The following is a 27,338-nucleotide window of genomic DNA, read 5'->3' as shown; positions in this document are numbered from 1 at the left end:
ATTGGCAAAAGAAGCAATAGTGACATGAGCAAAAACCTTTTCATACAGCAAGTAGTTAGGATCTGGAATGCACTGCCTGAACGTGTGGTGGAGCAGGTTCAATTGAGGCTTTCAAAAGGGAATTGGATCATTACATGAAAAGAAAAAAACTTGCAAGGCTAGGGGGAAAGGCACCAAGTGAATTGCTCCTTCGAGGGCTAGGACATGACAGGCCAAATGGTCACCTCCTGTGCTGTACCATTCTATGATTCTACTGAAAATCAAAACTAATAATTGAATATTTAACCAAACTTCGGAATTTTCCGTCAGGGAGATAACTGTAGCTTTATTTCCAATATCTCAAGATAGTTGAGCTAGCATATAACAGGCAGAAAGACCAGGGGGTCCTCGAGTTCCAGTCTATACTAGGTTAACTTTTGTCATTTGGAAGGAGGATAGAGTACTAAGTGGCCTCAGTATTCTGAGGAGAGAGGGACAAAATATACAATTTCTTTCACTGGTTCACTATCAAACAACCCAGAATATAAAATACATGTAACACTGATGGCAAAAAGCAACCATCCAGTGTACAGTCCAGAAGGTGCCATGTCTGATTCAAAGAGTTTCAAGATCTCATTGGGGCATAGTATGAAGGTAAGTGGGTGCTACAAATGGCACTGTGGCTGGCTGGTGTGCAGGCCCACCCAGCATCATTCTGCCTTCAGGCCATTTTCAGTATTTCTACGACTATCTGCTGTCTACAGGCCTATGTAAGAAAACCTACAGCTCAATAGCCTGCTGATTCTAATTGCCAGGGCTTACACATCAACAAGCACTGGCACCTTCTGGGGGAGAAAGAAGAAAAGGTACAAAAATTGTCAAAAAGCAAATTAAAGATATTTTTGAAAAAACTAATGCTTTATGAAAATCTACATGCTGAAGTCTCACTTACCATCATTTGATTGAGTCACAATGTTCACCACAGTAGAGGTCACCTTTGTGTACCAGTCATACTGAAAAATAGCAAACATTCTGTTACAATTGCTGGTTTTTCTTGTCTGCTGCAAATAAGATATGACAAAATCCCTTTCCTCTTCCATTAGGTGTCCACTGTTATTATCCTTTACCTGGGGTACTCTTGGGCCAGTCCAAAACTAGGGCGGGGCAGAGAGCTGGACTAGAGCAATGCCTCAGCATGAAGTTGACTGCACTTAAAAGAAATTGCAGACCACACACGCAAAACACTTGAATAACAGGGGTAAATCAAAATACTAAGGATGCCAGAAGTCTCAAATAAAAGCAGAAAATGCTGGAAATAGTTAGCAGGTTTGGCAGCATCCACAGAGAGAGAGAGAGAGAAAAAGAGTTAATGTTTCAGATCAATGACCTCTCATCTGCACAGGAAAAAGTTAGAGATGTGACAGGTTTAAAGCAAGTAGAGGCAAGGAAAGACAAAGGCGACGATAGAACAAAGTGAAAGGTCTATTATAGGGTGGAAGACAGAGAATAACAGGTGCGGTGGTGCAAGGCAAAAGTGGATGATGATAGGACAAGTAAAGAAACAAAAGAAGTATCTAAAACTGTAATGAGAACATGCAGAATCATTACCAACATGCATTACCATCCAAAAAGAAAACCAGAAAACACAAAACAAGATTAGGGAATGGTCATCATCTAAATTGTTAAACTCAACACCAAGGTCAGAACACTGTAACTGAAAGGGATGCTGTTCCTCAAGTTTACTTTGTGCTTCACTGAAGGAGACCCGGGAAAGAGACATCAGAGGGAGAGTGGAGGATAAAATTCAAACTATGGGCGAAAGCTCAGGCTTGTGGGCTAAAAGAGACGGCATTGTGAACAGCAATTGACAATAACATAAAAGACAATGTACTAAATTGAAAGAAGTACAAGTAAATCAGAATTTCACTTGGAGGTGTGTTTGGGGCATTGGATGGTAAGAAGGGAGGAGGGAAAAGAGCAGGTATTGCATTTCCTGAACATGCATGAGATGAAGAGGGTTTTAGGGATTATAGAGGATTGGACAAAAGTGTCAGAGGGAACAGTTTCTTTGAAATACTGGAAGGGGAGGGGAATATTTGATTGGTTGTGGAATCATGTTGGAGGTAGAAAAAGTGGCAGATGATGTACTAAATATGGAGGCTGGTGAGGTGGAATGTGGGGACAGGGGGAACTATATTGTGGTTCTAGGAAAGGAGTGGGGGGGAATAGGTGAGAGCAGAAATGCAGGAAATAGAACTGTCATGGTTGAAGTATTACAAATACAAAGTTTGTGTGATTGTTACGCTTTGGGACTTGGTCTTTGATTTAGGGCAAAATGGAGAAGTGAAGGGAATCGTGTGAACTATTCTGAATTCTGCCTGACAACAAGTCAGGTCGTTCAAAGTTAAAAGTTAAAGCGAGGTCCAGGTTGTTTTACTGGGAAGAATGTGCAACATGTTCACACCTGCAGGCAATGGCAAGAACTTCTGTGATGGCTGTGGATAGACTGTTAGTCGCTAGGTCTCAGGGAAGTGTTAGGAATGTCAGGGTTTATAAATAGTTATACAAAAGGGTATACTTTAAACTGTTTAGGAAAAAAATTGGGTTGGTGGGCTAGACTACAGGACAGCTAATTAATATTCATACCTGGATACAAGGCCAACGTGATTCACATTGTCATGGGGATGGGCCTTGAGAGGGGAAGAATCCATAGAAAGTCTTTTCAGTATGGAGTTGAAAGGTTTCTAAAAAAATCACTGAACATCAGACAGAATCAAGCTGGAAGACACAGAGGGGTAGCCAGACCTGCACATGAAGTTGGGAAAACGCTCTCTTTATTTTTCACCACATAGAAGGCAGGTAAGACCAAATTTGAGAGGATTTAAATAAAACTAGAAGATTCACCTAGCTTTGGCTGGAAGGAGAAATCACCAAGCTACCCCTTACCATGAGTGTCAGTCCTGGGATTAGAAGTTACACACTGGAACAGGAAAAAGGAAACAGGCCAATACCAGGGACAATGCTGGGGCATCGGATTGTGCTAAAGAGGGAGTCTGATCATATGGGATACGAGGGAAGCAACTTGGCTCGTGGGAATAGCTACAAGGAAGCACTCCTATTTGCCCTAGTCAACAAGCAGTGCGGGAATATATATCTTCAGAAAAGATTCCTCACCTCCATTTAGCTCCTAGATTTCTTCAGGTCAAGGAAGTCCAATGGCCCAGTATTAAAGATGGAAGAGATCAAATCTGAGGCATGTAGCCTCATGAAAATATTTAAATGAACAGTGAGCCACTTTAGTGGATTGGTTCATTACTCACATCCCCATTAAAACCTGAAGTATTGAAGTTGGCACATTTCTAATAGGTTGGATTCAAGTTTGAGATTTTTTATCTGACCCAAAGCCACCAGTTGTTTGGGGTTAAAATTATCCCCAATTTCTTAGTTTCTGCGTCTCTGGTGGGTTAACTCCTTGCTATTCAAGGACCACCACTGGAGATGCTGGAAATCAGGGGAAAATAGAACTGGCTACATTTAAAAAGATTTTCAGCTTCTGGTGTTTCAACTAAAAGGAGAAAGAATTTCCATTTAGATAATGATATTGAAGAGTGACGACTTCAGCAAGAGTCAGTATCTTCAACAGAGGGGGGAGAAAAAAGTATGCTTTCCATCCAGAAATATTTCTTCAAACTCATACTGAAATTTTAATTTTCTAGAAAGGGTAAGCTAAAGTCTGAAAAGGAACATCAACTTCAGTATTTAAGCTTGTAATTGTATCACTATGGAAGAATTAAATTATTTTTGGGGCTGCACAGCTAAGTGCCATTCACTGCATTCCATTGGCACTTTGTACAGCTGTGCATTCTAGTTTAATTAAAAACTGCAAAAATGCAACACATTAAGTTACACTAATTATATGCACATTACTGTTAATAGTCCATTGCCAAAACAGATTGGATTTTTTAAAGAAAATATATTTTCTGTATTAGTTTATTTTGTATTTAAATACTAACCATACAAACTGTGCTACATTGTTGGTGGGGTCCACCTACTTCACCTTGTAAGTAGATAATGCGACACTTGTCAGGACTGAGCCGAGGAGACCAAACAGCATTTATTTGAGATGAAAGTTGCACTGTGAAAGAAAAGCCTTACATTAGCATGAGGAAAACACATATTTCAAAAGGACATTCAGATAAATTTGTTGAGCCTTTGCTTACAGCATACAGTCTCATTGTCTAGGGCATGGATCAGAGAATCGTGTACTCTATGAATTTGTTCCACCTGTATATAATTCTCTGATCCCTGCTTCCATTGTGTATGCCTATTCTGGGACTGCACCTTGAAGAATTTAGCCCATCTTCCTGAAAATAGGTTCTGCTGTACTCTCACTGTCAATACCTGCAGCATTTTAACATAGTTTGCTGATTATATAATTGGGGTGAAAATGTTGTTTATCTGTAGCAGGGGTGCTGTAACCCCTGCTTTCTGAGACTTTTAAAACAAAGTAGGCTAGTCTAAAATAGAGACCATAATGTGCCTTATATATACACCAAAGGGATCACGATGTGCCTCCTACATATATTATATGAAGGTATTGTTTATTAAACACAATATAATCAATAGTAGTGAATTTTTAACAAATATTGTAATTTTAAAATGTAGTTTTGAATATCTTGTAAACTTTGACCAAGGGTGGCCTGCCCTAAAAGCATAATGGGAAAAAGCAGAACCAGACAAGCCAAATTCTCTGGAATAATGAAAAATAGAACTAAATCAATGAAATCAGTGGCAGACTTTGGAAGACCTTGCAGCTGTGAAATACTAAGATAATGGAATGAATAGAAGAATTCAATTGCTAATTAAAATGAATAGGAGCATTCCGCTCCTCACTCTTGGCCTGATAAGGTATAGCTGTGATGTGGAGATGCCGGCTTTGGACTTGAGTGGGCACAGAAAGAAGTCTCACAACACCAGGTTAAAGCCCAACAGGATTATTTGGTATCACAAACTTTCGGAGCGCGGCTCCTTCATCAGGTGAGTGTATAGCTAGTTAGGTTTAACTAGTTAGACAGGATGACCCCCTGACTCCCTTTTAGTTCTCATAATATGCAGATGGCAAGAGCAAACATGAACCTGTCAGACATGCATAGGTAAGGTTGCTAAGCAGTGGGGGGAAAGACGTCCAGGTCCAGTTAACCAATGAGTTCCTAATTATGCTAAGGGTTAGAATGCTGTTTGGCCAAGGTAAATAGTGTGTATTGATGTAATTGGACCATCCAGTTTGTATGACAGATTGGGTGGGGAATACGAATCTTCGAAAATAGTATATCAGATGCATTCGTGTGATGTAATTTTAGACAGAAGTTGGAATCCATCCGGCATCCCAATGCATATTGGTCAAATAAAGAACGTCTGTAACTGCATACTGTCTCTCACAAGTTTTGTATTAGTTGAATTCAGCTCAATGCAGGACCCCCAGAGGGAAGCCCCCAGAAAATTCCCCTAACATTACCCTTCAAGTGTTCTCCCTCTCCAAGCTCAAGATTTCTCAAAAGAAAATTTATGAAGCTAGTGCACCTTTAAGGATGTTGCAACAGAATTCAGATTAAATGGCAATATTGATGTGAGCAGTTCAGTATGGTATTCCCCTTATTCCAGTCTTGCTCTATAATTCAGCTGACTGGAATAATGCATGTCACGCGGTTGAACACACTGCCTACATAAGGTATTGCATTCTAAAATGGAAAGCTCTACAACCGCAAGACACTCCATCAATCGATGATAGCTACAATTGTCAGGATGATCCGTCATGCATGTCGTCCTGTGCCTCTCTCACCACAAAGCCCTAAATAGCCTGATTCAATGAGATTTATACTGTCTTTATTCTGCACTGTATGGTGCATTTTTTCCTCAACACTGGTATAGATATAATTCTACTATGATTTTCTCAGTTCAGAAATGGTGCTTATACTAAGGCCATATTGCTAAACAGTGATTTCACATTTTAGGCATTGCATAGCAAAAGAAGCTGGCATCACCTCTGCCAATTCTCATTCCACAAGACAATATATCTCAAGTTTATGAATTATGTTCCATCTTCTGATTTGAAAAGCAAAATTCACCCACCAGGTTTATTGTCAGTTGACACAAACTCCAAAACCCTATCTACGAAGCAAATAATGTACTACCAACAAAACTCAACTGGAGTCACTTACCACAGTTACCACCTGTCAGATCTACATAGTACAGGCCAGACCTAGAAGGAAAAATAAATTAGCATAATGATAATACAATGTATTTTAATAAATACATTAGCCAGGAACACAGGATGTACAGAATTGCAAAATCATTTTGGTCCACTAGCAACTCCAGATGATTCCTACAAATATTTGGGAAAAGCAGTGTTAGGGCAAAGGAAAAGCTATGGAGAACATTTTGTACATATTTTGTGACAAGACGTTTAAGAAAAATAAGCGGTTGTACATTAAACTGGAGTTGATTTGCACACGTTTCATTGGAAACATGTTATTGCCTGCAAGATCATAGAATCATAGAAACCCTACAGTGCAGAAAGAGGCCATCTGGCCCATCGAGTCTGCACTGACCACAATCCCACCCAGGCCCTATCCCCTTATCCCTAAACATTTACCTGCTAATCCCTTTAACCTATGCATCTCAGGACACTAAGGGGCAATTTTAGCATGGCCAATCCACCTAACCCGCACATCTTTAGACTGTGGGAGGAAACCAGAGCACCCGGAGGAAACCCACGCAGACACGAGGAGAATGTGCAAACTCCACACAGACAGTGACCCAAGCCGGGAATCGAACCCAGGTCCCTGGAGCTGTGAAGCAGCAGTGCTAACCACTGTGCTACCGTGCCGCCCCTGTAACAGATCTGTTACTTCTGTAGGTGGTGCTGTGATGGATAAGGGGTCACAGTGGCACTCAATAATTGATGCTCTACAGATGCGAGTATGTTTGATATTTGAGCACAATTTTGCTGCTGAGTCCTCAAAAATTTCTTTAAACTTTTTTTTTAAAACCTGCTCTTCTCCCCGTTCCCCCCCCCCCTCAAAAACTTACTCTGATTAATCACAGGTAAAGCTGGAGTAAATTCACTCGTGAATTGTCCAGTTAGGAACAGTTCTGATAAAAGGTCAATGAGCTGAAATGTTAACTCGGTTTCCCTCTCCACAGATGCGGAGAGATCTGAGCATTTTCAGGTTTCTTTGCAGCATTCCATATTTTGTTTTTCTTATTCGTATCAAATGAATTACAACATGGGGCAAAAATGGCAGCAGATTTATGGTGTAATCTGAAAATTTTCAGGGCATTGCTTTATTCTCTTTCCTTCGTCATATGAAAATTTATGAAGAGTTTAAATTCAGCATCAAATTTTCATTGGTGCACACAAGAAAATGGGAGGCAGCAAGAATGGGGCAAATGGATGGCAGGTGCAGCTTTAGTTGTTGATGGTGTTCCTTTCTCCAAATTTTCATCTTTAACTTTTAGTTCTGCCTGAGACACACTGATTTTCTTTTAAATTTACTTTTTAATACCAGGAAACAAATGGAATTTGAAACCTGGATTTTAACCAGGGTGGAAGTGTGGCCTGGGGGAGGTGGGGTACTGGGGTCATAGTGAAGGTCAAATGATTGTAATGGGAGTGGTCATTTTCATTTCAGATATCAAACTTGCACCCAAAGCAGATGGGAATGACATGAAGGTTGGCAAACAGAGGGAGCAAATTTCACATGTGAAGATCGCTTCCAGAGGCCCAAGGAACAGGTTTGAATCTTTGGACACTGATTATCTCAATAATAATTGAGGGTTTCCGTGGCAGTGGCCTTTACTGTCCTGAAATCTCCAGAGTCAAAATGGAGGGGGCAAGTTGGTTGGAAGGTTGTGACACAGGACGGTTGGTAGTGTTTCCGTTTTAACCCCTCACCCATTACGCAGCTAGGAACAATTTACAAAGTCAGGAAAAACTAGAAAACATAAGTTAATACAATGCTTAGGTCTTCAGGGTGGTAGAGAGTTAAGAAGAAAGAAGCGAGCAAAAATGAATACAATTGTTGATTTTGTTTTATAGTAATGAGTAGTCATTATGGCCTCTACTTTTCAATTCTCTGGTCTGTTGTGTCAAGACTCAGTTCCACTATCCTAATGGACAAATGAAAAGCCTTGATCTGTATTTCTAAATATTGTAAATGTTCCATCGCCATAGAAATATGGGTTTGTACAATGCAGCTTCAGCCATTGTAGAATCTTATTTTTGCTGATATTCTCATGTTGAGGATGACCAAAAACATATTTCATTATTTAATTACTTTGTCAGTTGTGAATCTTCGGAACTATTTTCTCCACATTGCCAAATAACCAAATCCTCTCTCAGGGTACAGTCCAACTGAACTTTTAGCAATTAAAATTTGAATACTTAACTCTTTTTTTACAAAATCTTGTCATATTTTTTGTCAATTTGTTTGCTGCTCTATTTCTGTCAACACTCACTCCAATTTTATTAAAGGCATTTCAAAATCGCTGAGAAAACTCAAAACAAAGATCAGCAAATGCTCATTTTAGCATTGCATTTTAAACAGAGTATTCATTTACTCAATATTGTGAATACTGCCAGCTCTCCAGGTTCCAGCTGTTATCCTTGAGAAAACCTAGACAGTGAGCTTTTGACTGGAGGGCACTATACTTCGGCCTCGTTTAATCCATGCATACATTTCCCCACAGGAGATTCTCCTGAGACAGCAAATGGAGAGCAAGATCCTAAGCTGATTCACATTCTGGAACCAAACGACGACAAGCTAGTTCAAGCAACCTAACTGCTGACCCATCCAAGATTAACAAGCTCAACAAAGATCAGTAAAATAATCAAGCCTGTCTGCACTGTCCAGCTTATGAGGAGACCAGACAATGTATTTACTCTGGGTAAACAAATGATCTGACATAATTGCAGTTAGTTCTCTTACTTTCTGTTGGTGCAGTATGCAAGACCTAACCGTTGAGACTCATGATCCCATCCAACAAATACGATTCCAGTGTCATTGGGAGCCCAAAATGCCTGAAATACAAATACAAGATGGAGGATCATAGGTAAAAGATGCATGTGACAAAGCAGGTCTTTTGCATTCCAGGAGGGTGCAAGCAGTCTGATTGGATGAAAATTTGATTAAAAGGCACAATAAATCACGTTCCAACTTAGTTATAGAATATCAAATTTAAAATCACAGATTAAAACTGAACTTAAAAGTGAAGACAATAAAAAGCAATGCAATTGGCTAGATTTCATCTTTCACTGCCCTTCCAACTTGTTCATCTCTTCAGGCATAGCCTTCAGGTGTAGCTGACTCCACAGTGTGGAAGCACAGAAACAGAACAATATCCGCAATAAAGAGGTCTGTAGCCCAAGTTCAGCCTACAGATTGAAACAGGTCTGCCAGTGCCCTTGGTAAATGGATTTCAGGTTAGCGAGACTGCCAAAAGCATTGATGCTTTTAGGTGCTAGAAGTTTTGAGCAGCAAATGAAGCTAGCTGTTCCACACTGCTACAATGCAGTAGGAACATATATCGTAATCGCCACTAACAGAATGCTGCTGTCAAGCCAAAAAGACATTCTGTCTGTCACATAAATGACTAATGTGGTATATTGCTAATGTGACGCGAGATGCATAGGCGTTACATCCCAAAAAGACTGGCAGATCGTATCAAACAGCATGCCCCTTCTGCTGTTCACGATAGGCAAGGTACAGACCATATTCAAACAGCCTGTGCTAATAGAACTCAAAACAAAGTGTTCCAACATTAGATGCGATTGGACAACATTTGCTAAATAAACCTCAGTGTGCTAAGAATTTGCTGACAAACAACCTAAGATTGTAAATCAGTTTTGCAGTGTGCGACATTTGCATGTACTGGAAGTGTTATGGTTCAAGTCAGAAACTCCAAAGTATTTTATGGAGCCCGCTTGGATCATAAGTTTTGCACCTTGAATTTGGCTAGGGTAAGCATGATATGTTTCACTTCAGATATGATTCAAATGACCCACTATGGAGCTTTTATTAAACAAAGTTTAATTAAGAATATAATTAACATGTATCAAAAGAAAATTAGCAATAACTTTTATCAATTACAAACAAAAACAAAACAACCGTGATAATGTGTAACCCTTAACAATTATATCCAAGATGTTCCAATCAAAGCAAAACCTTCCACAGACAAAATCCTTTAAACAAGTTCAACACAGCAAAGTCTTATGCTACTGGAATTGAGTCCTTTAGTTGGAGAATTGAAACCTCTCAGTCTTGTAAGTTCTAGTTGTCCTCTTGACATACCCAGAACAGTTATAAATCAGAACAGCTTCCCAGAACCTCAGGTGGACTCTGGTCAAGCCACCAACAGCAGATTTTCTACTCCAGGAAGGCTTGCAGCTAACCCGCAGAATTTCCAAAATCAGGGAGAGAGAGTGACTTCTTTTCAGCTTGCTGCCCCTTCTAAAACTCAAAACCTGCAGCTCCAAACTGAAAATGAAAAAGTTCCTATCACCTGACCTGCCAACCAGTTTTTCTTCTAACAATGCAAAGTCAAAAACATTCCAATAAAAACAAACAAACCCCCATTTAAGCAGCAAAGGACATCTCCGGTCAAGCCAGTAACAATGACACCGGCTAAGGCTATGAGCTGCAGAGAGCATGATTTTTTTAAAAAATCTCTTAAAGGTACACTAACGTCACAGAAGCTATATATAGTAACACACAGGGCCCTGTTGTTTGCAGATAGAAAGCACATGTACACACATTTCACCTTTTTCAGCTGAACAAAATAAGTGACAACCATTTGCTCGTGCATTTCTGAGGACAATGCCTTGAGCAATCAAACACAAGCTGCCTGTTCTTAAGTTAACTGCCAAGCATTGATATATCAGTCACCATCAACTGGTGCATTTTCCATGGCAATGCCTTTACCAATCAGCACACACTTCTAATGCATTATAAATTTGTTGATTTCCTTTGCTTAGTATTCTTGCCAATGAAGTATTTTGCCAAATTAGTATTTTTGCCAAAGGCAAAAAGCTTCATCAAAAAATGTCTCTTGTTTTCAGCAATACTCAAACTCACTTCATACGACTGATTAGATATTAAGATTAGATGCAGGATTACGGAAGTTCAAAAATATCCCCACATATCAAAAAGAGCTGGAGAGAAAATTTCAGAGTCAATTAATCTACCCAAGAAAAGATTGAACCTGCAGAGCTCCTACACTATTTCTGCAGCAATGACTTTGGAGCTATGGCCATGATGTCAATTTGCACTGGAATACAGTTTTCATTAGTAGGACTCAATGCCCACATATATATGTAAATTTATTTCTGAGTGCCATTTTGCTGAGGAGACATTTACTAAAAAATGGAAAATGCCATAAAATCCCTATTTTTTAGCATTTTAAGCAATTAGGTAAATGATCATGATGATGCTGTGATAAAACAATGCAAGATCACCTGAAAAGTGGGCTTGCATTCATTACTAACAGTAACTTCAAAATGTACCTGTAATGGCTTTGTCAGAGGGTGGTCATGCCTAACAAATTTGATAGAATTTTTTGAAAATGTGATCAATTGAATGGGTGAGGGAAGTACGATTGATGTAGAATCATAGAATCCCTTCAGTGCAGATAGAGACCATCTGGCGCATCGAGCCTGCACTGACAGCAATCCCACCCTGGCCCTATCCCCATAACCCCACTTATTTGCCATGCTAATCGCCCTGACATAGAACATAGAACAGTACAGCACAGAACAGGCCCTTCGGCCCACGATGTTGTGCCGAGCTTTATCCGAAACCAAGATCAAGCTTTCCCACTCCCTATCATCCTGGTGTGCTCCATGTGCCTATCCAATAACCGCTTAAACGTTCCTAAAGTGTCTGACTCCACTATCACTGCAGGCAGTCCATTCCACACCCCAACCACTCTCTGCGTAAAGAACCTACCTCTGATATCCTTCCTATATCTCCCACCATGAACCCTATAGTTATGCCCCCTTGTAATAGCTCCATCCACCCGAGGAAATAAGTCTTTGAACGTTCACTCTATCTATCCCCTTCATCATTTTATAAACCTCTATTAAGTCTCCCCTCAGCCTCCTCCGCTCCAGAGAGAACAGCCCTCGTTCCCTCAACCTTTCCTCATAAGACCTACCCTCCAAACCAGGCAGCATCCTGGTAAATCTCCTCTGCACTCTTTCCAGCGCTTCCACATCCTTCTTACAGTGAGGTGACCAGAACTGCACACAATATTCCAAATGTGGTCTCACCAAGACCCTAAGGGACAATTTAGCATGGCCTATCAACCTAACCTGCACATCTTCAGACATCTGGGAGAAAACCAGAGCACCTGGAAGAAACCCACGTAGACATTTGGAGAATGTGCAAACCCCACAGACAGTCACCCAAGGCCGGAATTAAATCCAGGTCTTTGGTGCTGTGAGGCAGCAGTGCTAACCACTGTGGCACCGTGCCGCACCAAGTAGTTTACATGGATTTTACCAAAGCCTTTGACAAGGTCCCACATGGGAAACTGATTGAAAAGGTTGGAGCACATACAATTCAGAGAAACTTAGTGAGATAGATCCAAAACTGGCTCAGCAATAGGACACAAAAGGTGGTGATGGAAGGGTGTTTAGTGACTGGAGACTGGAGACTAGTGGCATACCACAAGGTTCAGTGCTGGGTCCCTTATTGATTATAATATACATAAATGATATAGATAATAATGTGGGAGGAATGATAAGCATATTTGCAGATGACACCAAGATTGGTAGGGTGGTTAATAGTGAAGGTGGTCCTAGGTTACAGAAAGATATAGCTGGGTTGGTCAGATGGACAGAGCAGTGGCAGATGGTATGTAACCCTGATAAATACAAGGTGGCGCTCTTTAGAAGTAACAAGGGAATATTTAATAAATGGCAGGACCTAGGAAGCTCAGAGAAACAGATCGATCTTGGGTACTTATTCACAGATTCCTGAAGATGGCAGAGCAGGTGAATAGGGTAGTTAAGAAGGCATATGGGACACTTTCTTTTATTTGTTATGGCATAGAGTACAAGAGAAAGGACGTAATGTTGGAGCTGTACACAACATTGGTTAGGCCACAGCTGGAGTTCTGTGTGCAGTTCTGGTCACCTCACTATAGGAAGGATGTGATTGCACTGGAGAGGGTACAGAGGAGATTCACCAGGATGGAGCATTTGAGCTTTAACGAGACACTGGATAGGCTTGGATTGTTTTCTCTAGAGCAGGGAAGGTTGGGGGGATTGGGGGGGGGGTGGGTTGGGGGCATGACTGGGGCGTATAAAATTATGAGGAATAAGGGCAGAGTGAATAGGAAGCAGCTGTTCCCCTTGGTTGAGAGGTCAATCATGAGGGGGCATTGTTTTAGGGTAAGGGGCAGGAAATTCAGAGTGGATTTGAGAAAAATATTTTTCACTCAGAGGGTGGTAGGAATCTGGAATGCACTGCCCGGGAAGGTAGTGGAATCCAGAAACCTTAAAAAAGTATTTGGATCAGGACTTGAAACATCATAACATTCAAGGATATGAGACAAATGCTGGAAAATGGGATTAGCTTGACTGGTGGTAGTTTATCAGTGCAGACTTGATGAGCTGAAGGGCCTTTTCTGCACTGTATGACTCTATGACTACGCGACTAAAATCTTGACATGGTACAGCACAAAAGTTGCAGTGCAGGAGATATTCACAAATTTAATATTGAACTATAACAATGCAAATTTTCACCAAATACAAAAAAAACCAAGAACTAATAAGAACATAAGAAATAGGAGCGGGGTAGGCCATCTAGCGCCCTCAAGCCTGCTCCACCATTCAATAAGATCATGGCTGATAAGGTTTGTGTGTTTTCTGCAGATTAGGGGTACACAAAAGAATGTGCTAAATCTCAGATCACTAGAGTTTTCATTAATTTAATTGGCAAGGCTTGCATTTTAAGACAAATGTTGATTAGGTTCTGAAATAAAATCATCTGACACAAACCATGATAAAAATATTTAGGTAAACAAGAGTTTAGGTAAACAGGAGTAAAATTATTCAATGTACTTATTCAAAATAGAAGTGCATACAGTAACTGCAATATGCGCTAAACACAAACCTGCCCAGGAGAAATGTGTTCAGGAATTCCCTCCAACACAGAGATGTTGTTACTCTCAATATCCAGCACGCACAGCACAGGAGTAGTCTTCTTCACCAGGGCTTCTCCCCAGTCCTCCCAATACACAAACTCATCCCCCTGTAGTATAAAAATAATTAATATAAACACTACGTAGAGCTTTGAACAGGACACAAGTGGAATGCCCAGCCTCAAAAAGTCAACTTAAAATATTTGCAATAGTTCTGTTTCCAATTAATATTCTATCAGGTCCTTGACAGTGTCATATTCATTTACAGTCACAAGTATCATTTCACAAATTGAGCTTGAATATCCTTCATTTCTGGTGTAGTTTTAAACTAACTTGAGTTGATAATTAAAGCAGCTCCAAACGCATTAAACTGAAGATAATGAAGCCCTCCATCACAGCTACGTCCTACCATCACTCACGAAGCTCAAGAGATTCCAGAGTCATTTGCTGCAACATTACTTGTTGGTTTATTTTTCACCAGATTTGCAAATTCTGATGCATATGCAAAGAGGAATGCTGTGGAATTTACAGTACATAATCTTCACAGTGAATTTGTGCTGTTATAACAACGAAAACAAACAGGTAACATTCTGATTTGTCAAAACCTTTGAGTGTAGAGCTGTATCTAATATAAATACATCTTTTCTGAGTGAAACAATTTTTGAAGTGTTATCCTTTGCAATTAAACAATAAGATTATATCCCACATCACCATGGGGTTACTAATGCTAATTATCTAGTTAATTATTATGTATTTGCTTCAAAGTCTGACAACCCATTATTTTTCACACTGCCCCTCATAACCCTTACATAATTTCCTTTTCATCTCCTGGTGACACACTGCCCACTCATCTATTTAAATGCAGGATTAAATTTTGATTATCAATCATCTGCCATTCAATGTTGTACACAATGAAATGCATCTCGAGAGCATTTCATTTCAAATCTAAGTTGCTTAAACTCTCTCTAATGAATTAATGAGGCAACATTTTGAACAGTCCGCTTTATTCACCACTTTAATTTTAACATGTGGCCAATTCTCAGAACTGATAATTTATTTCCATTAAATAAGTGATTGGGAAAGATCAGGGTCCAGATTTCAAATGTTGAAACAGAAATGTTAATTGGTCAATTTACTATCACGGCAAAGGATATCAACGCAAGGTTGCCTTTTCAAATAGAGATCAGGGGACGATTCTCCCAAAAGTGCTGAATTGGTGGGAAAACTGTTCTAGATCATGACTGTTTTTTTAGTGCAGCTTCAGACCTGAATCTCCCCACTCTGTGCACTGCAGAGGTCACAATCGGGAATCTCATTAAAAACCCGGGGGGGGGGAGGGGGGGGGGGGAGCGGGGCCTATTCGCGCCAGAGTCTGACAGTTCTGGAACTCTGCGCATGTGCAGTGGCTCCGATTCGTCAGTCCCCTCATTTGCTGGCCAGCCCGGGACCACTGCAGTGCTGCCCCTCTAGCCTCCACAACGGCCCGATCACACCCCCCACAACAATTCCCGGGTCAGCCCCTCCCCCTCCCCCCGGAGCACCCCGATGGCCAGCCCCCCCCCCCCCCCCCCCCCAGCAGTGGCGATCCCCCACCCCCAGTCGCTGGCCTCCCTCCATCCCAGACCGATCCCCATGCAGAATGGCCATGGGATCCCCCCACCCCCGCCAATTGCCCCGTAGGTCCCACACACAATATGTCCTGCCCCCTTGGCACTGCCCGATGCCCAATGGGCAGTGCCAAGGTACCCCTGGGCATGGCACTTTACCCCTTGGGCAGTGCCAGGGGGCACAGGCTGGCACTGCCAGGGTGCCCATGCCCAGGGGGCACCATCCCCCTACCACTCGACCCCCTGGGGGGCCCCGATTGCCCCCGTCATTCCGGCGAGTTCTCCCACCAGTTACCCGAATGTGGGAAGCTACTCTAAACCCCGCCGGAATGAAGTACTCCTGGCAGGGTGGGTGATTATGACATGCAAAACATATTTAAACTACATTTTTAAAAATTCAAATAACTTACCTCTCTTCCTGCCAGTTTCTAGCATGGTCTGGACTGTGACGGTTCTCCAGCTCTGGGAGACGCGCATGCGTTTCCGGCGCATGCGCAAATCCCGGAAAAAGGCCGACGACACGATTCTCCCGACCGGACCCGCCAGAAAGGTTGCGGGTCGCGATGGGAGAATCGGGCCCGAGATTCCTGCTCATGTGGTGGGAGACGAGAGAGAATGGACTCCCATTAAAAATAATTAATATGGCTAAGAGTAACTTTCATACTGTTGAAAGACTAACTCTTTGCCTCAGTGGCTTATGCTGCCTGAAGATAGAAAATATCTGAGCCACACATAGCAAGGTCCTGGTTTCAATTGCTGCATAGTTAGCTACTCTCAGCTGAAGTAGCAGTATTGGTACCACTACGGGTATAGTGTCAGGTTAGGTAGGGTAAAAATCTGTCTAGTTTATTAGTCGCTATTGTCACCTCACACCCACTGCCACAAGTCCTGTGCCTGAAGATCAGATGAGGGTAAGACTGGGCATCCACCACATTTGAACAGCCTTCAGGTTTGCTGATGAAAACTGGCTACTGCTATAACAGCAGTTCTTTTTTGGCCCATCTCATCTATCTGTCACTCCTCCACCCAACGTAGCCACAATCCTCACAAGGACATTGTTCCTTTCTTCTCTCCCTGACATCAGTGTTTTCAATATTCAACATCTAAAGTCACCAGTAATATCAAATTGAGTCTCTTTGTTAAAAGGCTTCTCCACACCCAACAGCTATGATTCATGACATGTTCATAGTGTAATATTACTTTAATACCCGAAACCTTTCACTGAAACACACTCCCCTGTCTAAATGCTAATCTTCCTGGATTGTACATGTTACAATGGGAGTTGCACAAGGTGCCTGGATAGAAGAACAGTACTGTACTTTCACAGGCTTCTCTTGTTTCTCTGGTTTGATGTTGTCGTCTTCCTCCTCATTCACACTGAGCTCTGGTTTAGTTTGGAAGAAAGATTCTGCTTTGGGTCTTTTCTTTTCAGCGACATACAGAATATGGGTTTCAGAGTGAGACCACACAAGGCAGCCAAAATGATCTGATGGGAGGCAGGGAAGAAGAGGAACACAATAAGAATAATTACACTAAAGAACATAACAGTACAGAAATAAATCTTTAAAGTAATACATCCAGAAACCAAAGAATGTATCCTAAGCTTCCAAAAATTACTCATTTGCTGCAAACATAATTTAAAAAGATTGGCATAGCACTGATCAGCTATTAGATAATTGGGTGGCATAGTGGTTAGCACTGTTGCCTCAGCGCCAGGTACCTGGGTTCAATTCCGGCCTCGGGTGTGTGTGTGGAGGTTGCACATTCTCTGCGTGCCTCCAAGGGTTTCCTTCGGGTGCTCCAATTTCCTCCCACAGTCCAAAGATGTGTGGGTTAGGTGGATCGGCCATGCTAAATTGCCCCTTAGTGTTAGTGGGACTAGCAGGGTAAATACGTGGGGCTACGGGGATAGGGCCTGGGTGGGATAGTAGGTGGTGCAGACTTGATGGGCTGCATGGCCTCCTTCTGCACAGTAGGGATTCTATGAATGTCAATATCCTTTCTTCAAGATTACCACAGATTCTCTTACGGCAAACTGACTTGTTTTTAGTGTGTTAGCAACCATTTGTCAGAGAAACAGACTTTGCTGTAGCTGTTTAACTCAATGATGGTATTAACTTACCACTTTTGGGTTTCTCGACCAAGAACAGAATGCGTGTATGTTGACAACCCACATCACCAAAGAAGGATTCCTCTTTAAAGGTACCTCAGAATGGTTGCATTCTATATTGTTTCTGGAGGCTTAAAAAAGCCTGGGAATAGAAGCATAACTTGGGAAGGCTCTATTCTCTAACTTTTCCCTGTGAGGGCCAGCAGAGAAGTGTCATTCTTGTAGATGGTAGGAAAAAGCCAGCTTCAAAAATTAAGTGGCCAAGGAGGTGAGCAAAAAGAGTCAATGCCTCAAGAAGTTCAATGGCTTCATCAGGCATTCAATTTTTAGGTGCAAATCCTACGTACACTCTGACTCTCTCAGCATCCTTCTGCAGAGTAGTCCTCAGATCAACATACCTTGCAGTTCCAATCATTCTTCTTTCTCGAGCTAACACCTCACTTCCTCATTTAAACAGCCAATAATGACGCTCAACCCATTGCCATCGCACAACCATTCCTTACAGTCACCCTCCACAAATGTTGTCATTCCATCCTCTACACACAATCCATCTCTCACAGTCCTATCTCTCTGCTTTCTTTCTTTGCAGAGAGCTGAGCTAGCAGTAAGAACCACCCTGACTGCTGTAGAAGAGAAGGCCTCCAAGATCAACAGGGTGCAGGAGTTCATAGCCATTAGCAATGGAGTGTCCAAAATATAAAAATGTATAAAGCACTGAAAGCACATGCTCAGGAGAGGCACAAGCCTTTCATGTAGGCAGGGAGGCAGCTGTGAAGTTTCAGCTTTTAAAGGCTTTTCAGCCTTTCAATTGTATAGAGCAATTAATCCCCACTGTTCTCTTACTGTGCTGATCCTGCAAGTTTCAGACATCTTGGGAAACCTGTGTGCGGGCTGTTAATGCCAGTATGCTTAGTTAAAATGTGAATCGTCTTTTAGCAGATTTAAAGCAGAGACCCAAAACCTCCATGGGGGTTTCCCACATACCTCTGAATGTGCCTTCTTAAAAGCTGGAAGAGAGCAGGATGTTAGGTTTCTGACCTTTTTTAAAGATTTAACTTTCAAATCGTAGCCGAACCCTTCCCCACCTTGCCAATTAAAATTCTCGCATTCCAATCATTATTCATTATTCTGTAAATTGAGTTTGTGTCTTTATATGCCCTGTTTGCTGTTTATGAGCAGATCTCCCACTCACCTGACGAAGGAGCAGCGCTCTGAAAGCTAGTGGCGTTTGCTACCAAATAAACCTGTTGGACTTTAACCTGGTGTTGTTAGACTCCTTACTGAATTAAAGTTCTACCCAGAGTGTCTGAAATCACATAACCGTTTTATATATCCATGTTTAAATACATTTTCATAAAGGTCTGCTACTAATCTTGGTGCCTTGATTTAAAATTCATCGACCAATGATGTGTTACAAAAAGAGTTGTTTCAAAGCCTCAAGGCCCACAAATTAATGCATTACAAAAAGGAAGTGTGTAAAAAGGACCGAGTAGTCTTTGTGGGCCAGAATATCAGGTCCAGGTAGTTACATACACCTCTGCAACCTCTGTTCTGGGTCCTCTGATGCAGGCAATGTGAAAGCATCCCTATAAAGTTAAAACTTAACAATCATTATTCTGACCTTTAGGAAGTGAAGGGAGCTTTTTTAACATCTAATTATACTACACCTGATCTTGGAACATTTAATGCTGAATTCCTGAAATGGAAAATGTTCCATTCCACAGCACTAACATCAAAAGCATCATTAAAAATGAGCTTCAACAGTGATGTTAGCTGCCACAATATTGGTAAGATTCTGCATTTAATATATACCCCAGTACCTCATGGTGAGTGAAGTATTAAACTTCCTATCTTTTAAAACCAGAATTCAAATGTGCCTGGAAAAAATATATAATTTACGACTGTAATGAGACAGACTGCATTCTGATATTGCATCTTACATAGCACAGGCCCCTATTCTGATTTATGCTGAAACCTAGATTTCATTTCGGGAAGGGGAAATTTTGTAGAGGATATGATTTGGCTGTTTGGGCCATCAAGCCTAGGCATCCACTGTATCAAAAAAATTGCAAAATTTGCTCTTGCTTCCTATCTCCATTTTCCCAAAGCTGTAGTTTTTAATAGCCAGAGCTAAATCCTACCATGTCATTGCCTGATTTAGCTGAATATAGCAGAAGAATAATATTCCATCTCCCTACATTTCGCAAAGAACAGGATATACTAGTCTTAATTTAAAAAATGAATAGAGCTAAACATTGTCTTTCTGTATAAATACTGTTCGTTTCCAGCTAAATTCATACCGTCTTCATACACCTTGCCATGTTTGTCAAGTGCAGTCAGGTTTATACTCTTCTCTTTAGAGTTTTTATTCCAGATCTGTAAGTGGGATCAATCAGTATAAGATTAAAGACAACAGCATACAGAAGTTTGATAATCAAGATGATAAATTTAATATCAAATCAAAAATCAATATTTTAAAGGTGAGAGCAACAATTTCTAGATAAACTCTTGTTTATGAAATCTTACAAATTACAGCAAATAATACAGCAGAGTGGCACAGTGGTTAGCACTGCTGCATCACAGTGCCAGGGACCGGGTTCAATTCCAGCCTTGGGACAGTGTGTGGAGTTTACTTGTTCTCCCTATGTCTGCATGGTTTTCCTTCAGGTGCTCTGCTTTCCTCCCACACTCCAAAGATGTGCGGGATAGATTGATTGGCCATGCTAAATTACCTTTTAGTGTCAGGGTGACGAGCAGGGTAAATATGTGGGGTTACAGGGTTAGGGCCTGGGTGGGATTGTTGTTGGTGTAGGCTTGATGGGCTGAATGGCCTCCTTCTGCACTGTAGGGATTCTATGATTCCATGAAAAGGTACTTGTGAATGCTCACAAAGTGATAATTTCACTGAAGTTTCAGAGAACATTATAGGGTAAATTGTGAAGTCCCACATCACTGACCAGGGAATATCAGAAAACTGTCGAGGAATTAATGTCATTGGATGGAAAATTGCAGAAAGAACATGCATCATTTTCCACTAAGCACTGGCTTGCAAGGACCTTGACAAGCTAAATTATAGCTAGGAAATTATAGCTAGGAATTCAAAGAACATATTTACTACAGTAACAAAGACATATGAAAAAGTTCTCTCTCTAGGTTCCTTGTCAAAAAGGCAACAATGGCCAGTGTTCAACTTTATAGTTTTTAGGAAGTAAATGTTACTGTACAATCAGCTGTAAATCAAGCAGTAAGTTTCAGTTGCAAAATTACCTCCAGAAATTGCTTCTCCTCTCCCTTTTTGTTGGTGTGGTCCCGGAGAACAGCCTTTAAATGTCCAGAGGGAGACTCACTGCTCAATAGCCTTCAGAAAGAAGAACTTGTAATTATTCAGAACAGTTCACAACCTCAGTATGTTCCAAAACATCATACAGCTAATAAATAGAGTGCCACCTCAAAATCATTGAAAATCACCATAAACTTTAATGAGATGGTGGTATTGGTAGAAGGACAAACATTGGCCAGGCATAGGAATTCAGGAACAGGAGCGTGTTCCACCATTCAACAAGATCAAAGCTGATCTACATCCCAATTCCATCTGCCACCTCCTTCAGCTCCATATTTTTTAATACCCTTGGCCAACAAAAATCTATCAATCTCTAGTTTAAAATGATCAACTGTGGTAGTATCTACTGTACTTTTGTGGGGGAAGAATGACATTTCTACCAATGTTTTTGTGAATAAATATTTCCTAACTTTTCTCCAGAATCAGCACCATTCTGATTTTAAGCTATGCCTCCTTTGTCCTAGACTCCTCCACCAACAGAAAAAAGTTTACCTCATCTAGCCTATCAATTCCTTTCAAAATCCTAAAAACCTCAAACAAATCACTCCTTAATATTCCAGATTCCAGGCAAGGTAAATCTCATTTATGTAGTCTCTCCTCATAATTTAACACTTAGGAGCTCTGGTAAAATTCTAGCGAATCTTTGCTACACAACTTGAAAGGCCAATATCTCTTTTTTTACCCATTTTCTAAGATCCAGTGCCCAGAACTGTACATAGTTCTCCAAATGCCATTTAAACATAGATCTGTATGGTCACAGCAAAATATCCTTCCCTTAATATTCTAGCTCTCCAAATGTGAAGTCCAACATTCCATTAGCTTTGTGGGCGGCACAATAGCGCAGTGGTTAGCAGTGCTGCTTCACAGCTCCAGGGTCCCGGGTTCGATTCCCAGCTCGGGTCACTGTCTGTGTGGAGTTTGCACATTCTCCTCGTGTCTGCGTGGGTTTCCTCCGGGTGCTCCGGTTTCCTCCCACAGTCCAAAGATATGCGGGTTAGGTTGATTGGCCAGGTTAAAAATTGCCCCTTAGAATCCTAAAATGTGTAGATTAGTGGGTAAATATGTGGGGTTGGGCCTGGGTGGGATTATGGTCGGTGCAGACTCGATGGGCCGAATGGCCTCCTTCTGCACTGTAGGGTTTCTATGATTTCTATGATTAGCTTTTTTGAATCTGACTACTACATTTTAGTGAGCTGTGTAGATGGACCTCACAATCCCTTTAGAATCCCACTTTTCACCATTTAAAAATACTCATATCTATCCTTTTTTGGGTCACACTTACCTGCACTGGAATCCATATAATACTTTTGTCCACTCTCTTAATCGATCAATATCTCTTTATCATGTGATATTCCTGTTTACGCTACTTAACATGCCATCAATTGTGTTTTTGTCAAATCAGAAGCCACCTCCACCTCTTTGAATGGTGCCATGGAATCTTTAAGTCAGGTTGTCATTTAACATCTCGCCTAGAAACCAGTAGCTCTGGATGTAGAATTCCCTCAATGCTGCATTGATTTTAGCTTAAAATATGTGTTCAAGTTTTGGAATTGGTGTGTCCTTAATGTCACGCTGTTAAGTCACCACCATATGTTCTTAAGCTGTATGCTTCAAATACTCACTGAACCTTCAGAAGAACTCTATATGATGGAGCAGTTACTGTACAGATAGATAATATTCTACTCACTCGCCCTGTAGTTCTGTGCAGTTTCCAGAGGGGCCTGTGTATACAATGGAATTGTCATCGTAAAACATGATATATTGTCGGCAGAACTTCACCCGCTCGGCTCGCTCCAGATCCCTCTGAGACCATTCTGAAACAGAAAAAAATTCACGATTCTTGAAGCATTATGCACTAAATATCGAGTGCTGCGTAAAGTAGTTAACATTTGGACCATTAGTGTCTATCTAATCCTGTTCCTGGGAAGGGATTACGTGAAAGAGGCTCTTTCAGGAATGCCCATTGCTCTAGTATATTCGGAGGAAGCTAATCTGGAACTAAAACAACCTAATTTTGTTGTGTGCTTCTAAAAAGTGTTTTTAAGGGGAGGTGTACAGTTTTTACTATACCACAAACTTAAATTTAGAGTAATAATCATAAAAGAGGATGCTGACCAAATATTGGTAGAAACAGAGTTGATAGAAATAATGGTACTGGGAAGTCTGGCTATGCTTACACTGGATAAGTCACTTGCTCTGGTAGCTTGTATTTCACGTTAAGGGAAATGGGAGCGGAGATAGCAGAAGAACTTGACATAATCCTCCAATCTTCCCTCGATTCTGGCGAGATGCCAGAGAATTGGTAAGTGGCAAATGTGACACTTGTTTAAGAAAGGGTGTGAGGACATACCTAGTAACTACAGGTAAGCTTTTAGAAACAATCAGGAGGTAAAAAACAGCAGGCACGTGCAGAGGTTTAAGTTAATTAAGGAGAGGCTGCAGAGATTTGTAAAATGTCACATTATGTTTCACAATTTTTCAGCTGTAACAGAGAAGATTAATGAAGAGAATGCAGTGGATATTGTCAATATGGATTTTAATACAACATTTAACAAAATACAATACAAAAGACTCATTACCAAAACTGAGGCTCAAGGAAGAGGATAAATGTCAGCTAGGATAAAAAATTGGCTTAAGGACAGAAAGCAGCAAATCACAGTAAACGGTTGACTTGGGATATTGGAATACAGAGGAAAATTTCAAAATGTTCCAATGATACTGAACTTGAAGGTGTGGATCTGAGGATTTATTAATCGACCACAACAAGAGTTAGGGAAGCTAGCAGAATGGGCAGACAAGTGGCAGATGGAATTTAATGCAGTCAAGCGATGGCATTTTGGCAGAAGGGACATGGAGAAGCAATATGGACCTAATGGTACAGCTCTAAAGAGTATGCAGAGACATTCTCTTAGGGTTTCATGTGCACAGATCTTTAAAAGTAGCAGGATAAATTAAGAGAGTAGTTAGCAAACCATATGGGACCTGGGTTTCATAAATAGAGGTATTGAGTACCAAAGCAAAGAAGTTATCCTGAGCCCTCATGAAGCTCTGGTTAGGACACAGCTGGAATATAGTGTCCAGTTCTGATCATCATAGTTTAGGAAAGATGTAAAGATCCTTGAGGAATGCAGAAGAGATTTATCAGAAAGATTCCAGGGATGAGGGAGGGAGCTTGGTTACAAGGTTAGGTTGCAAAATCTGGAGTTGTTCTCCTTAGAGCAAGGGAGGTTGAAGGGGAGATCTGATAATGATATACAAATAAGGTAGTCAAAGAATAGCTGGTCTCATTAGCTAATGGTTCAAGGACAAGGCACATAGATTTAAGGTTTTGGGAAGATATATGGGGGTTGTGAAGAACTTTTTTTTTACACAGCAAGTGGTAATGTCCTAAACTATACTGTAATGTTTTCTCTCCAAAAAGATACAGCAATTACTCGACATAACCGCTTTAGCTGTAGACATCAAAACTCTTTTCTGTAGTTACCTGTATAGATGTTGCAGTGTTTACCCCCATACTGGGAAACAACCTCTGGTCCAATGCAGGCTTTCGACAAAGATGGGAATTTGCTCAGCTCTTTGTAGATCCCAGCAATCTCCTTGGGATTGGTGACCACCTTCAACAAAAAATGTATGATTCATTCATGATATCAAATACAATTTTGAAGTTGATTCGTCACTAATTGCCCGAAATTGGATTCGGTTCACATATGGCATTAGACACATTTTATTTATCAGCTAACAATTTCCCTTCCAGAATTTATGTCTGTTTGGTTCGGTTGGTAACATGAGTCATAAGGTTCAAGCATCATTACAGAATGGAGCAGATAGTCTAGACTCACTCTTTAGCGCAGTACTTAAGAAGTGCTTAATTGAGTTGTACTCTTTTGGAGGAGGCATGAAACCAAGACCTTGTCTGCTTGTTCAGGTGAACATAGATGATCCAATCTCACTATTTCAAGAACAGGAAGTTCCCTTTGTGCTTTACCAACATTTTTTCGTAAAATTAAAAATAATCGAAAGATTATTCACCAAAATGTCCGTTCATTTATCTGTTGCTTGTGGACTTTACTATGTGCATGCTGTTTTTTTCTCTTCCATGAGATGTTGGCTTCACTGACAACAAATGCTGGCCACGCCAATCGCCCTTGAACTAAGTGGCTTTCCAGGCCATTTCAGAGGGCAGTTAAGAGTCACCCACATTGCTGTGGGTCTGGAGTTACATGTAGGCCAGGTAAGGATGGCGGATTTCCTTCCCAAAAGGACATTACTTAATCAGATGAGTTTTTACCACAATGACCAAGACTAATTTTAGTTTCCAGATTTTTAAAATTGAATTTAAATTCCACCAGCTGTTGTGATTGGTACATTTAGCTATATTGCAAAAATGACAGCACTTCTAAAATTATTTGGAAAATACTTCCAGGTGTCCGGAGTAAATGGTAAGATGCTATATTAATACAAGTTCCTTTTTTCTTTGAAACTACCACCACCACACACATTGAGACGAGCAGAGACAGTGCTGTCATTTGGATTTTAGTACAAAGAAAGATATGTTAAATAATACATCCATTTGAATTGTGAAAAGATGGTCATTAGTAACCTATAATTTTTTGTCTACTAAATCCAGACTGTATCTAGTAAGAATATTTTGAGCTGCACAATATCAGGGTGGAGCAGTGCTAGTTACAGGTTTGTTAATAACAACTTGTATTTACATATTGCCTTTAATGTACTAAGTCCCAAAGTGTTTAACAGAAGTGCTACAAAAAGGAGATATTAGGGCAGATGACCATTAGTGGTGAAAGAAATAGATTTTAAAATTTTTAAGGAAGAAATCGAGGAAGAGAGCAACACTGGTTTAGAGAGGAAATTCCAGTGTTTAGGGCCTTATCATCTAAAGGAATGACAGCCAATACTGGAGCAATTCAAATCGGAAATACTCAAGAGGACAGAATTGGAGGAGTGCAGATCCCTTGGAGGGCTGTGGAGCTAGATATTATCACAGAAATAGGAAGGGGAGAAGCCATAGGGAGACTTGAAAACAAAGATGAGAATTGTTAAATTGAGGTGTTGTTTAATGGGAGCCAATGTCACTCAAAAAGCGCAGGAATGATGGGTGAACAAGGTTTGGTGGGAACAAGGATATTGGCACCAGAGTTTTGAATGCACTTGAATAGTAAAGTTTAGAGGTAACAAAGGCAAGCACAGCTGAAGTAGCAAATCATCATCATCAGTGATGCATGGGGATCGAGCCAAGATGATGAATTTAAAAAGTTTAAAGTTTATTTATTAGTCACAAGTAGGCTTACATTAACACTGCAATGAAGTTACTATGAAAATCCCCTATAATACTGTATTAAAAGCATTTAGTAAAACTGCGCGGTGCAATTTTCCTCCAAAGCATATTCACAACATGGGTGGAGTTTAGATATTGAGGGAAGTCTTTGAAAACAAACTTAGCTTTAGCATTTAGTTCACACCCACAGAATCACCACAAATTAATTTTTCGTTTGCCATGGTTACTCTCCATTTAAATTAGTAATTAATTTTGCTTTACACAAGATGAACCAGTTTTGCTTGTACCAGGCTAGGCTGAAGTTTAAAAACTGAAATAAATATCTTGTTAATTAAACCTTTGTAACAGTTTGCCTTTTGTAGTTTGCTGTGGTTGTGTGTGAGGGGCCTGGGGAGCAAAAGCTGAAAATGGAAAAATGAACTGGAATCACAATGCATGCATCAATAACCTTGTCTGTTTTTAGCTTTAGTAGTAAAATGGTACAGTGGCCCACAGCTCCTGGGGAGCAACCATCACTACTGCAAGGTATAAGATTTCCAGTAGTATCTCGAATAGGTTAAGGATAGGTTAAGTGAAGTTGAGGATATTATAAGATTAATTTACAATTATTGTAAGTCCAAGGATTGAGAGAATTTTGGAAAAAAGCAAAGACTGACCATAAAGTTGATTAAAAAATGAAAAAATAGAATGAGAATAAAGTGGCCAGAAATGTGAAAACAGATAAAAGTTTTTATTGCTATAGAAAAGGGGGTAGCTGGAGTAAATATGAGTCCCTTAAAGGCAGAGACAGATGAAATCACTGGG

At 40.6% G+C, this 27,338-nt stretch overlaps 1 protein-coding gene across 4 annotated transcripts in view; it reads right to left on the bottom strand.

Moving 5' to 3' along the window:
• LOC144491513 (acylamino-acid-releasing enzyme-like) overlaps window positions 1-27,338 on the bottom strand; it is a 207,588-nt gene that overhangs the window by 163,835 nt on the left and 16,415 nt on the right. For all 4 annotated transcript variants that reach the window (XM_078209418.1, XM_078209419.1, XM_078209420.1 and 1 more), the window contains 10 exons: window positions 24,723-24,852; window positions 22,926-23,052; window positions 21,166-21,256; window positions 20,199-20,274; window positions 17,108-17,274; window positions 14,154-14,291; window positions 8,967-9,058; window positions 6,198-6,238; window positions 3,993-4,114; window positions 932-992 (listed from right to left, as the gene is read on the bottom strand). In XM_078209418.1, coding sequence (XP_078065544.1) covers window positions 932-992; window positions 3,993-4,114; window positions 6,198-6,238; window positions 8,967-9,058; window positions 14,154-14,291; window positions 17,108-17,274; window positions 20,199-20,274; window positions 21,166-21,256; window positions 22,926-23,052; window positions 24,723-24,852 — 1,045 coding nt within the window. The remainder of the gene's footprint in view (window positions 1-931; window positions 993-3,992; window positions 4,115-6,197; window positions 6,239-8,966; window positions 9,059-14,153; window positions 14,292-17,107; window positions 17,275-20,198; window positions 20,275-21,165; window positions 21,257-22,925; window positions 23,053-24,722; window positions 24,853-27,338) is intronic.

Source organism: Mustelus asterias, chromosome 3 (assembly GCF_964213995.1).
Source record: "Mustelus asterias chromosome 3, sMusAst1.hap1.1, whole genome shotgun sequence".
Lineage (NCBI taxonomy): Eukaryota > Metazoa > Chordata > Chondrichthyes > Carcharhiniformes > Triakidae > Mustelus > Mustelus asterias.
The sequence above is the reverse complement of the archived record's forward strand: the minus strand, read 5'-3'. Positions and strand labels throughout refer to the sequence as shown.